General features: G+C 38.9%; 1 protein-coding gene across 1 annotated transcript in view; it reads right to left on the minus strand.

Annotated features, from left to right (window-relative positions):
* Positions 1 to 6,074, minus strand: part of LOC148699383 (uncharacterized) — a 47,043-nt gene extending 40,969 nt beyond the window's left edge. Inside the window, exon 1 of the mRNA XM_088698794.1 lies at positions 3,927 to 6,074. Coding sequence (XP_088554920.1) covers positions 3,927 to 6,074 — 2,148 coding nt within the window. The remainder of the gene's footprint in view (positions 1 to 3,926) is intronic.
* Positions 6,075 to 14,648: the final 8,574 nt, after the last annotated feature.

Genomic DNA, 14,648 nt, shown 5'->3' on the forward strand with positions numbered 1-14,648 from the left:
TGAAGCCAAAGTGTTGGACGAAATTGAAGACCTAATTGGAGCCAAAGTGTTGGAACCTTGTTCTCTTTAGTTTTAGGACATTTAAAACCTTTCCTAATCCCAATCATGCCATGCATAACACACATCCATTCTAACACATTGTCATTGCACATGCATTTCCTTCATTAGTTAATTCACATGCTCCATACTTATCATCACCACTTATCACTTATCATTCACCACTTATCATATCATACATTCATTTATCACTTATCATAATCATTCACTTATCACTTAACATATCATACACTTATCACTTATCACCTACTTCACCTACAACATCCACCTACTTCACCTACAACATCCACCTACTCACCTACAACATCCACCTACTTCACCTACAACATCCACCTACTTCACCTACAACATCCACCTACTCACCTACAACATCCACCTACTTCACCTACAACATCCACCTACTTCACCTACAAATGACATAGCCATATGTTCCCTCCACTACTCCTATAAATACCCTTGCATTCATTCATTCATGATCATCTCATTTCATACACAACACACCACAAACACATCCCTTTCTCTCTTAGCCGTGAGTCTCCCTTAGAATCCAAACTCCATCTCTCCATTTCACACACCACAACTAACACAAACACTTCCCCTTAGAATCCAAAACCGTGAGTCCCCATTCCACCATTCCTCATCCATTTCCATAATTCCCCAAACCTCACCTTAGACCTTGTGCTACAACAACGAGGAAGATAAGAGGGCCTAAACGTTCATACAATTCACGTTTGAGTTGTTGGAATGTTTACGCGTTTCTTTGATTTCAATGTTTAAATTCAATTCTCTTTGTTTTGTAATATGAGGAATGGAAGAGAAGAGTGCCTAAACGTTCATACAATTCAAGTTTGAGTTGTTGGAATGTTTAGGTGTTTCTTTGATTTCAAAGTTATGAGGAACTAAACCCTTTTTGGCTAGGGGTGATTTCAATACCATGATTATTTATGTGATATGAATTGATGAATTCCGGTTATGAACTCTTGATTCGTGAATGCAATTGGCTTAACTATTTGATGATTAACTTATTTGTGTTTGTTGATTGAGGGTCGACACTTAATTAGCATGCATGAATATGTGGCTAAAGTTTAAGAAGGTTTCACATAATCGTTACTAACTTATACTTGAAAGTAGTGAAGGTCGCTTGTCACGATCGCGTTAAGTTTAATTCTTAGCATGAGTAACATGATGTCATAGTTGCAAATGCTTTGTCAATGCTTATGGTTTTCATTATTCTTAATGATCTTCGATTGTATCTCTATTATGATGACATGTAGGGAACTTTTGAGAATGTTTTGGGTTGTCGAATGATGCCATCCAATCCAATAATATAAGGAAAATCTGAGGGTTAACTAGTGATGTCACGGTTAATTTGGGGCATTGTCGTTCATAATTCAATGAAGGAATAACTGGAAATTGATTCATATGCATAAATATCATGTGTGGAGAAAGAACCTCTAGCTAATTCACCAACCATCTTGTTTCACAACACTTGTTTACAATCTGTCCATTTTTGCATTTTGTTTGTTTATTTCAACTTCGTCAAAACTAAAACCCCCTTTTTTATTTTTCCTTGTTCCCAAGTGTCTTAAATCTGTTTTAATTTAGTTTTTATGTTCTTAAGTCAATTTAGAAGGTTTTAGCAAGCCCTCCTAATCCCCGGTCTAGAACGATCCCTCACTTATCCATTCTACTACAATTGTCAAACGAGGGTTTAATTTATGCGCGTATAAATCACGCATCTGTAATTCACTAGGAACATGTTTAGACACCAAATAATTCACCAAATCAGCATACCAGGGTTCACTTACCTTGACGGACATCAGTTGCTCATCTGGGAATGTCTCTATGATAGGCACGGCATCCTCCTCATGCACCATACGGCTCAAGTGGTCAGCCACCACGTTTTCACTTCCCTTCTTGTCCCGGATTTCGATATCGAATTCTTGGAGAAGAAGCATCCAACGAATGAGTCGTGGTTTGGCCTCTTTCTTGGTGAACAAATACTTCAATGCTGCATGGTCAGTATAAATAATAACTTTAGTACCAAGCAAATAAGAACGGAATTTATCTAAAGCAAATACAACAGCAAGAAGTTCTTTTTCAGTGGTAGAATAATTCAATTGTGCATCATTTAAAGTCCGAGAGGCATAATAGATAACATGCGGCCTCTTTTCCTTCCTTTGCCCCAAAACAGCTCCTAATGCGTAATCGGAAGCATCGCACATAAGCTCAAAAGGAAGGCTCCAATCCGGTGGAACTATGATAGGGGCCGAAGTTAGCATTTCTTTGAGGTGATTGAACGCCTTCTCACACTCCTCGTTGAAGTCAAATGCCACATCTTTCTGGAGGAGACGGCAAAGAGGGTTTGAGATTTTGGAGAAGTCCTTGATAAATCGCCTATAAAATCCTGCATGACCAAGAAACGAACGAACCTCTCGAACAGAAGTAGGAGAGGGTAAGTAGCGCACAAGATCTATTTTCGATTTATCCACTTCAATTCCTCTTTCAGAAACAATATGCCCTAGAACTATGCCTTGTCTAACCATAAAGTGACATTTTTCCCAATTAAGCACAAGGTTAGTTTCTACACATCGTTTCAAAATTATTGTGAGATTTTCCAAACAACCATCAAATGAATCACCAAACACACTGAAATCATCCATAAATACCTCAATAATCTTTTCCACAAAATCTGAAAAGATACTTACCATACATCTTTGAAATGTGGCCGGAGCATTGCATAAACCAAAAGGCATGCGACGATAAGCAAAAGTACCAAAGGGGCACGTGAAAGTTGTCTTTTCTTGGTCATCCGGCGCTATGACAATCTGATTATATCCAGAATAACCATCAAGGAAACAATAAAAAGAATGACCGGCTAACCTTTCAAGCATCTGATCAATGAACGGCAAAGGGAAGTGATCCTTCCTTGTGGTGGCGTTGAGCTTCCTATAATCAATGCACACTCGCCAACCTGTTTGGATACGGGTTAGCACAAGCTCATTCTCGGCATTCTTCACCACTGTCACTCCGGACTTCTTTGGAACACATTGCACCGGTGACACCCAACGACTATCAGAGATCGGATAAATCACTCCACAATCAAGAAGTTTGATAATCTCCTTTTTCACAACTTCCATCATTGGAGGGTTGAGACGGCGCTGAGCCTCTCGAGTTGGTTTAGCCCCCTCCTCTAGAAGTATGCGATGCATGCACGTAGTCGGGCTAATTCCCCTAATATCGGCCAAAGTCCACCCAATGGCCATCTTGTGCTCTTTCAACACTCGGATCAACTTCTCCTCCTCTATGGCGGTGAGTGATGAGGAGACAATGACGGGCAATGTCTCGTTGTTTCCCAGATAGACGTACTTTAATTGATCGGGCAACGGTTTAAGCTCAAGTACGGGTGCCTGAATCACTGAGGGTAACAACTTATTAGTGGAAATTGAAATTGAAATTGGGTTAGAAGGCTTACCATGGTGTTGAGGTAGTGACTCAAGGGCAGCCACTATCTCGGCTTCCTCCACACTTCTAGGCACGGCAAAACCAGATTTTTGCCCAATTCCTTGTGAAATTGTTGTTTCAAGTGTATCCCTCTCCAAAGAATCGAGAAAATCCTGCGCCAAATCATCAATTATATCAATAGAAAAGCAAGAATGATCGTCCTTAGGAAATTTAATACTTTCAGAAAGATTGAAATCAATGACTTCCCCATCAAATTCCATCGTTAACGTTCCTTTAAACACATCTATCTTGGTGCGGGCTGTTTTCATGAAGGGCCTCCCTAATAGAATCGGCAATGGGGTGGAATGGGGTGAATCCTCCATGTCAAGCATGTAGAAATCCGCTGGAAAAATCAAGTTACCAACCTGTACCAAAACATCTTCCAAAACACCCTTTGGATATGCATTAGAACGATCGGCTAGTTGAATTATCACACCATCATTTTTAAGCTCACCTAAGTTCATAGATGCATAAATAGAGTATGGCATAACATTAATCGAAGCCCCTAAGTCTAACATGCATTGTTCAAACTTAGTATTACCAATAACGCATGGAATTGTAAAACTACCCGGATCTTTGCATTTAGGGGGTAATTTCCTTTGTAACACAGCAGAGACATTTTCACTTACTTGAACCACCTCTTTGTTTGAAATCCTTCTCCTTGTTGTACAAAGTTCTTTTAAAAACTTAGCATACCTCGGGACTTGCTTAATCGCATCAAGGAGCGGGATATTGACTTGAACTTTTCGAAAGGTCTCTAGAATGTCCTTCTCGGCTTCTTCCTTCTTTGATTGCCTAAACCTGCCAGGAAAGGGCACATTTAGTGGAATAGAACTAGAAAAAGTCGAATTGGGACTTACCTTGGTGGTTTGGAACGGTTTAGGAGGACTAGATGAATTCGGCAAGGTTTGATCATCTTTGGCCGTGGGCTTTGCTCCCTGTGCTTCTTCTTGCAGCAACTTGTCCTCCTCGTCTTGACTTGATTTGGATGTGTTTGAGTTCGTTCCAACCTGTTTACCATTTCTCAAGATGATTGCCTTGGCCGTTTCGAAGCTTCCCTTGGGGTTTGGAATGGTAGAACTAGGAAGTTGGCCTTGTTCACGAAACTTCCCTACAAAATCTGCAATCTGCCCAATTTGTTTCTCCAATTGCTCCACCCTCTTGTCTTGGTTTTGTATGGCTTTGGCTTGGTCTTCTTGCCCCTGAGACAAATTCGTTAGTAACTTAAGAAGTGTATTATTATCTAAAGTGTTACCTGAACTTGTTTGGGCAGATTGTGGAGGTGCTTGTGTGGGGACGTATGGTTTGTTGTAGAAGCCCGGGGTTTGTTGCCTAAAGCCTCCTTGTTGTGGCTGCTGAGGCTCCCTCCATTTGAAATTCGGGTGGTCTCTCCAACCTGGATTATACGTGTTCGAATATGGATCGTTCCTCGGTTGGTTTTGGCCTTGAAACCCAATTGCATTTGCGCTTTCCCATCCACCATTTTCAATGAGTTGTGGGCATTTCTCAGAAGCATGTCCTTGGATAGAACACACTCCGCATACAATTGGTCCTTGCACCCTCATTCCTTCGGCCATCTGAGACATAATGGAAGTAAGATTAGCTAACTGTGAATGAATGTCGGGTGTGGAACTTACCTCATGTACTTGCTGCCGTGGGGGTCCTCTTTGGCCTACTCCTTCGTATTGTTGAGCATTCAATGCTCGGTTAGCAATCAAAACCTTGGCATCCCTGGGTGTCTTGTCCACCAATGCTCCACCCGCCGAGGCATCGAGCATTTGACGTTCAATTGGTAGGAGCCCCTCATAGAAGTATTGCAGAAGCAACTCCTCCTTCATCTGATGCTGTGGACACGAAGCAACAAGAGATTTAAAACGTTCATAATACGTAGAGAAGGACTCACCTTCTTCTTGTTGGATTCCACTTATCCTTTTTCGTAAAAGGATGATCCGAGAAGTTGGGAAAAACTTCTCCAGATATGCCCTCTTCATGCTCTCCCAAGATGTGACGGTTCCGGGAGCTAAGTCATACAACCAATCCTTGGCTTTGTCCATTAAAGAGAATGGAAAAGCCTTCATCTTCAAAATACTTCCGTCGATGTTGACTGGAGTCATGCTTGAACACACTACCTCAAATTCCTTCAAGTGCTTGTTCGGATCCTCCATGGACAATCCATGGTACTTCGGAATGTGGTGGAGCAAGCTTGACTTCAACTCAAACTCCTCGGTCTTGCCTTCGGCTGGTAGGGGATATTGGATACACAAGGGTGCGGCATTATCCAATCCCGAAGCAGAAAGCTCCTTGAGTGTCCGGTTGTCCACGGCCATGCCTTGGGGTTCTTCAACTACCCTTGTCGTGGGTTTCTCCTTCTCTTCTGGGACTTGTTCTTCAAGCTCAGGTCCTGGGCTTAGTGGATTTGATTCGTGGTGCTTCTTCCTTCGTCTCAAAGTCCTCTCAAAATCACTGTCAAAGTTCGAGATATCCTCACGAATCGGTTGAGACCTCCGAGTCATACACTAGTACCTAAAATAAGAAAAATAAAACAAGGTCAGAAACTTTAACAAAATAAACAAATAAACAGAAAGTAAACAATCCAAAGGATTAGCAAAGTTGCTAATCCCCGGCAACGGCGCCAAAATTTGATGCGAGATTTATACGCACACAAATTAAACCCTCTTTTTATCAATTGTAGTAAGTATGTAAGTAGGGATCGTTCTTAACCGGGGATTAGGAGGGATTGCAAATCACTTGGAAACTGACTCAAAAACGTAAAATAAAGTTTAAAATACTAAACTAGACTCAAAGAATGCGAAACTAAATGCTTGAAACACTAAAACAAACCAAAAGACTCAAACATCACCCAAAACACTCAAAACTGCCTTAAAAATACTTTCTGGGCAGTTTTGAGCACTTTGGTGAATTTGGACGAATTTGTGTAACAAATTGAATCATAACACTTATAAACACAAACTAATACACTTTCTAACTAAATTGGACATTAAAGTAAAGGGGGATTTAGGTTTTGACGAAATTAAACTAAATGAACAAATTGCAATTAAAACAGAATGTAAATATGAAATTGATGAAATGGAATGAATGGATGCTAGCCAAGGGGTTCATCTCCACACATGTTACACTTGCATAATAAAAAGATTTCCAATTGCGTTTCAATAAACCATGAATTCTCAAAGCTCCAAGTTAATTAGATCCGCTTAAATTAACTTTCAGATTTCCCTAGATTCATTGGATTGAATGGAATACGCATTACAACCAAATTATTCCTAGTCAAAGTCCCTAACTATGGAATACGCATGAAAGAGACATTCAACAAAGATCATTAAGTTCAACGGAAATCATAAGTGTTGACGAGGCATTCGTTACTATGGAATACGCATGAAACTTATGCCAAGAATTCGTTTAACGCGATTGTTTATAAGCAACCTCCACTACTTGTGAATATAAGTTCGTAACTATTAGGTGAAACTCACTTATATTCTAGCGTCATATTCATGCATGAAAATTAAGCGTGCACTCTCAATAAACATACATAAATAAGTTATCAATCAAACGGTTAAACAAATTGAATCCACAACTTATGAAACGCAATTAGAAGTAATCAAATCAAAATGCAAGCATAAACATATATTTCGAATCCCCCCCTAGCCAAGGGGGTTTAGTTCCTCATACGTACAAGATAAAGAGAAGTAAATTTAAACATTGAAATCAAAGAAACACCTAAACATTCCAACAACTCAAACTTGAATTGTATGAACGTTTAGGCCCTCTTCTCTTCCTCTTTGTTGTAGCACAAGGTCTAAGGAAATGTTTAGGACTTTAGGTGTATGTTGAATGGAGTGGGGAGTGGTTGGAGTGGCTGCAATGGAGGAGAGAATGCTGGAAAACTGGAAGGGGTGTGCACGGCAAGAATGGGGATTTTGTGTTGTGTGTTGTGTTGTGGTGTGGTGAATGGAATGAATTGTATGAATGCATTGCATGGTTTTATAGGGAGAAAATGGTTGGGAGAACATGTGAATGGCAGCTAGGAATGAATAAAGAAGGGAATGCATGTGGCTACAACTAAATTGGTTGGTGGAAATCTGAAAATGCAAATGGGAATGCTGGAAATGCAAGGGATGCATGGCAATGGGGGGTTTGGTGTGCATGTGGCTGATTTGTTTGTTGGGAAAGCATGTGGATACAAGCTAGGGTGAATGATTAAGAATGCAAGTGGATTAAAAAGGGAATATGGAAGTGAATATGCAGAAAATGATAGGATGAATGCATGTGGCTGCAATCATGAAGATTGCATGGAATTGGGATGGAGTTTCCACGGCAAGGATGGGTGCATGGCTGAAATTTGTAGGTTTTTGGGAATAGAATGGGCTAGGCCCTTTGTTTTATGTCCTAAGTGCATACAAGGCCTTCAATTTTGTCCAACACTTTGGCTCCATGCATAAGCTATCCATTCTTAGCCCAAAAGTGCTCCAAAAGGCCCTTAATGCACTTCTTTGCTCCATTAGCCCTTAGATCCTGAAAACATACGAAAATGGCTTAAAAGACTAAAATAACTAAGGAAACATAACGTAAATGCACGAGAACAAGCCAACTAAGTCGCATAAATATGCTCCTATCACACTCGACGGAAGAACATTTTGGGGAAAATTGCTTTTGGTTCCTGGTAGTTTTAATAAATTGTAATGTTACTTTCGATCATCAAGAAACTTTGTTAGTTCATTCTACAATTCGACCTTTTTACTTCTTGGTCTGAGGTAATAATGGAAACTTTTTCGTCTTCTAGCGTAATTCATTTTTGAAATTGTTCGACTCTTTGATATTTTAGTCTACGTCAGCTATGTATGTACTCTCAGGTTGATTTTGAGTTACTAGTATATTCCTCATCTCTGTTCTACGTCTTTCGTTGACGTTGATCTTTTGGGAATTTATGATGATGCGTCCTCTAGATGTTTCGACTATGTAGAGGCAGTTTAACGGATTATCATCTATATTACCCATGTGTAGAACCATTTGGAATGAACTATCTTATCCATGATTTAAAGTTAACAATTATCATCTTTGCTTGGAAATCAAATGACATTTCTCTATGGAGAACGTGTCCAAAATCTGATTCAACATTAGAACTTCTTGAATACACTTACTTTTTGGAACGGGCTAAGTTTCTGACAATAGCGGTAGAAGAATTTAATCAACAGTTATGAGTGTACTATCGTGTATCTTTTTCGTTGTACGAAAATGACATATTTACTCTTGAACACTTTCAGCTTGTCCTATTCTACATCAGTTGAAAAATACAAGTATCAACATGGAATTACCTTTAACCTATCAAGAAATGATTCGAATGATTATAATAATTTGTTATATGAATGGAGTTGGGAAGTATCATTATACACTCTCAGTTCGAGGTATTTTGTATGTGTAGAGAATGTGGAAATCAATAATTGTGATGCTGAACCAAGGTTACACTCATGTGGTATTCCAATTGGTGGCAGTTTTACTTAAGTAGAAAACAGTATTCTTCCAACCTCAAGGCTTAAAGTATTGGCAATGGTTTATTTTCTTAAAATGGGTGTAGAATTTCCAACACGGTGAAGACAACTAAGATAGAAGTGGGATGTTGTTAACTTATCCATGGAACGTAATCCAAAAGTCCTCGTTCATGATATGATCAAATGTGGAGATAAAACAAAAATTAAAATTTATGCTCCACTTGAGGTGATTGAAGAGAAATTTCAGTCTAAGATGTTGAGAAAATAAAGTCCAAACTTTCTGGATAACCACAGTTCTTCTCTGTTTACTTTCGAAGGATGATGGCATTATGAGAATGCTATTTCTAGACTTATATACAAGTGCGGGAAATCGGAAACCCAATAAGATTATCATCTTGGTGTTTATACTTCATCGTGTTACGTGTTTCACTTCCAAGCCTTTGGAAGTCTTTTTAAAAGGTTGAAAGTATTAGATGTTGTTTAGTATCACATTTCCACCCCTAGACTAACAATTAGACTGAAGCGAGTTACTCAAACTTTAGTGGACGTGTTGCATTTTGTTCGTCCCATAAGTAGTATGGTTGTAACATACTATTATCTCTATTTTAGTTACTTGTAATTATGGTTAGCTATGATATAGGTATTTTGGCGATATGTTGCTCTATATATCTATTTTGACTTGATGTTTTCGTAAAGGATTTTATATTGTAGTATTGTTTTGAAGGAGAATGAAAGTTTGAGTTGGGAGGTATGAAGGAGGAATCACTGCACTCCGATCACGAAGGAATGACATTCTCTTTTATGCAACCGCTCTAGTTGATTTCTTCTTTATGTGTACATTTTCTTACAATCTTTCGGAGTATTTTATGTATAACACGAAATTTTTTTAGGTGGGTAGATTGTGACGACCTGTCCCTAATTTTATGTTTTTACAAATTTTAAAAGCGTGATTTTATGAAAAGGCCCTTGAGGCGAGGGTATTGACTTTCGTTGACCAACGTATAGTGAGACGTACGAGATATTCCTTTTGAGTATTCATGTAGTACTCGACGGTACGGATGTGTAGGCATAAGCATAAGCGAATTTGGAGATACGGTTAAAGTTTTACGGAACAGTAAACCCGAGAAGTACTTTTGTTTTAGTTACTATTTATATTTTTATAATCTTATATTATTATCTTTTAGTTATTTAGGAGGGAAGAAGAAGAGAAAAGAAAAAGGGGGAAGGCTGGCTGATGGCAGCGAAGGAGAGGGAGAGAAAAAGGATAGGCGCTGCCCAATCAGGAAAAATGAGAGAGAGAGAGAGAGTGACGAATGGGAGAGAAGAACCAGAAGGGAAACGAAGGAGGAGAAAAGAAGGGGATCCGCCGGTTCCCTTGATGAACCGTGACCCGACCCGATTCTATCTCCAACTCCGGCCACCATGGACGGCGATCTTGGTGTCAAAATGATCCTTACCTCAAGGCCAATCGATCCCTCTTCCATTTTTACACTAAAAACGATGAGGGGGAGTCCAATTTTGAGGAGAATACCCACGGTGGTTCCGTCGGCCTTAGGTGGAGATCCACTAAATCTGAAACATTCTTGCTCAATTACCACCACCTTTAGTACCCCCTTGAGGTCTACAACAAAGCCCAAACAATGGTAAGGACATCTGAACATCCTTGGAGTTGAATCGAACACACCCAAAACTAGGGTTTCCGATGGGTTCGAGGCAAATCGGAGCCTTTCCATGCCAAATTGGACTTGGCCGTAGGTATAAAGTTTGCTCTACTCTTTGAGATCTTCATTTCTAGAATTTTTTGAAATAGTTGGATTTTTTGGCGAGTCAAGGCGTCTGACCATCACCCACGGCAACACGTGCGGCGGCGCGTGGCCAGGGGGCTGTCAATGTCATTCTTAGGCTAAATTAGATGCCTTGAGTTCAGTTTTGATAATTGTATGACATAGGTTGATGGTTGGAACCTAAATTCTCTACGATACATTATTTGGTAAAAGTGTGAATCGACGATCCAATCGTTGGATCGTCACCAAACTTTAATACATTATAGTACGTAATATTTGAGGACCTCAGAAACTTACGAATCAGGAATCCGATGTACAGATCTTCCTGAATTGGATTTGTAAGTTCACAAAATAAAATGTTGATTGCCACTTGGTTTTGGCAATTGACGGAGATTCGACCGTTGGATCATAATGAAACATTAGGATGTTGTTCTCGCAACATAATGTGGATCTTTGCAAGTAACGGATCAGAAATCCAAGATGCAAATCTTCCAAACTGAATTTTGTAGGGATGTGTTTTATGTGAATTATGTATTCTATCGGTAAGAACTCTGAGACGTGATTTGATCACTGTTCCAGGTGACGTTGGTTCGTAATGTCTCAATATTAGCGCTAGGGAGTTGTAGCGCAAACCTCAGGTGAATGGGCATTTTCCTTTCTATCGTATATATACACATGATTTATAATTCCACAAACGTTTTAAGTTGACTTATGCATATTACCTACATATAATTACTATAAATGCTTTGAAGTACTAGTGCGAACTACGAATGGCTTGATCCCTGTTAGGGTACGTAGGCAGTCTAACGAGACGTTACATGCAGCCATACAATAAATGAGACTAAATAATTGAGACAATAGCCTTGTTTGGGGATTGAGCAATGTGAAGGACATTGGTGAAAAATGTGAGATTTAACGTTATGTTTTGGTAGTTAAATGTTGGTCATACATTAATATGTGAAGAATCAAGAAATTGAAGTAGGAAATGTAAGTAATGATAGTTAATTAAACTAGTGTCTAGTTGGGCTTATCACCAATAATTATTCCCGAAAATAATAGTTAGGGAGTAGGGTGTTGCAGCTTATGCATTTTATGCCATAGTATGTATATGTGTATATTTGAAATGCTATGACATGGTTGAGTATTACATTGCATCATGGTATATCCATATGTATATTACCTACACACAATTATTGTGAACGCTTTGAAGTGCAAAGATGAACACGGGACAACCAGGTAAGTTCAGTTGAGTTTATGGTATCAGTTGAAATGATGGAGTTATGGCATGACTAGGTTTATGTTTTAGGCAACTCCAACAATGTCATACAGGTTGCCTATGAGTCATACATGTTATATTAGATGCATTTATAACTCATAAACCTGAACCCCGGTGTTAATGCTCCCGTTCGTGGGCAAGGCACAGCTCTTCACGTGATGTTCACCTCCCGCACCTTACGCTCACCTTGGATTCAAGGTAGATGCACAGTCCTATCGTACAGACCACTATAGGTGGTTCCGACTCGTAGGTGACCCACGATCATTCGCAGTCTCCACGTGATCGTAGCACTTGAGCGTACTTATTTACACCCAGTCCTGTCTTACAGACCACTATAGGTGGTTCCGATTCGTGTACAGTGATATTTGATGAGCTATAGGCTCTGCCGTACAGGCCACAAGAGGTGGATCTGGCTGACACATTACTTGATATATAGATGAGTCGTACAGGTCACTATAGGTGACTCCGACATATGTGCTAGCATTGATTGATGAGATATGGATGAGTTATACAGGTCACTATAGGTGACTCCGACTTATGTGCTAGCATTGATTGATGAGATATGGGTGCAGTCGTACAGGTCACCACAGGTGACTCCGACTTGTGTGCTAGTATGGGTTATTGAGCACATGGTTATTTATATTGCTAACGAGATGTTGTGTCGTGGTATACTTTTGGATTTACTATTGTTGTACATTTGATTTCATACTTATACGTAGTATGATTTTCTGGAAACTATATAGGTTTTACGACGAGGGGTTATTACCTTTGATAATTGAAATGATTTTGAAAATCTTTGTGTTGCCCACTCACACTTTCTATTTTGCACCCCTTCAGGTTCTAGTAGCAAAGTTCTGTATCGACGAGGACTTATGGCACTCCCCAATTCAGGTGGCTCCTTATGATAGTATAACTATTATCTTACCTCACTGTACTTTACTTATGCTCTGTATCACGTGTGAAATGGGTTCATAACCGCTCACCGCGCACTCGCGTATATATGCACTTTTAGGTTTAAATTTATTCACATTTTACACATCATCACACTTTATGGCTTCGTCACCTTCCAGGTGTCGGCCAGCACAGCTCGATTCAGAGTCCTAGTAGATATTCCAAGTTGGGGTGTGTTAGTGTTTCTATCGGTTAGGAGCGACATAAAATTGATTTTTTCAATGCAAAATAATTATTATTTTATTTAATGGTGTCTATTATGAGCGACATAATATTTGTTTATTTTATTTATTCAAAATTTGAAATATGTTTTTTTTTATATATTTTTTATTATTAATGATTAGTGGTGTCAGTTAGGGGCAACACAAATCTGCTATATCCGACAGTCTATCTCAGTATTTAATGTCACCTGTATCCATCACCAATTTCAATGTCCTTGTATCTAACGCTAAAGTACTTTTATCGGACACTACTGTCTTTTTTTTAATTTTAAAACGCTTTGCGTTTTCTTGGCTGTTTAAGGGAACTAACCAACAACAAAAGCCTTTGCGTGACACAAGCAATGTTGTCAGTTCTTTTATCCACCATTACATGAATTTCTGTCAAATTTTCACTAATATTCAACAGAAATGGGTTTTTCCTGTCGTTTTTTAAAATGACACTACTGGTTAGTTTTGTAGTAGTGCACTTGCAAATCACGATTGAATCCACATAGGCATCCAACCATCCTTGCATGATTGATCTACACAAGCACTCAATCATCTCTTTCATATATAATAAAATAAGTCTAGCACAACTCACAAAGTTCAGCTGGTTGATCATCATCTTCTCTCTCAATGACTCATTCCTTGAGTTCCACATCTGGTTCATTTGCTTTATCTTAGGCAAATTCTATTTGTAGGATTTCAATGAACTACCCAACAAACAACCTTTGTTAGTTGGTCTATAGAAGTGATATCCAAAGGTTAATTTAAGGATATCCCCCAAGATTGTGCTCAAACAAACATTTCTTTTAGCACAATTGCACTATGCCAATTGACATATGCATGACAAACCCAAATCTTAACTTGATTAAGACTTATCTTTCTTTCTAACTACATCTTATGGAGTTATGAAACATTTTCGAAGACACTCTAACTAACAATCACATTGTCTTAGGGATGCATATCCTTGATATAGGTAAATTGATAATATTTAACAAACTATATGTTACTAGAGTTTGTTCTTCTTCTATTTGAGAAATTCATTATCATATGATGCTACTTTCCTTGATACCTTTCAAGGAAACTCTTCTAAAGTGTTCTTTTTCTTTGATCAAATCTAAAGGAGATTAATACTTAGACGTCTTACTCATCAACTTACTTTCTTGATTCTTTGAAACCTTTTGCAAAATGATCAGACTTGTGTTTAGTCAAAATATGCGATAGTCCAACCGAGAGTGATCTTTTGTGAATGTCATACAACATAAGTAGTATTATGTAGTGGACATATGCCACTAACACCTAAGTGAATTAACTTCAACAAATTTGTGAATTTTTCTTCCTTCTCAAAAAATAAGGAATCGAACATTTC

The sequence above is a fragment of the Pyrus communis genome, chromosome 1 (genome assembly GCF_041283825.1).
Source record: "Pyrus communis isolate YQ-2024b chromosome 1, ASM4128382v1, whole genome shotgun sequence".
Lineage (NCBI taxonomy): Eukaryota > Viridiplantae > Streptophyta > Magnoliopsida > Rosales > Rosaceae > Pyrus > Pyrus communis.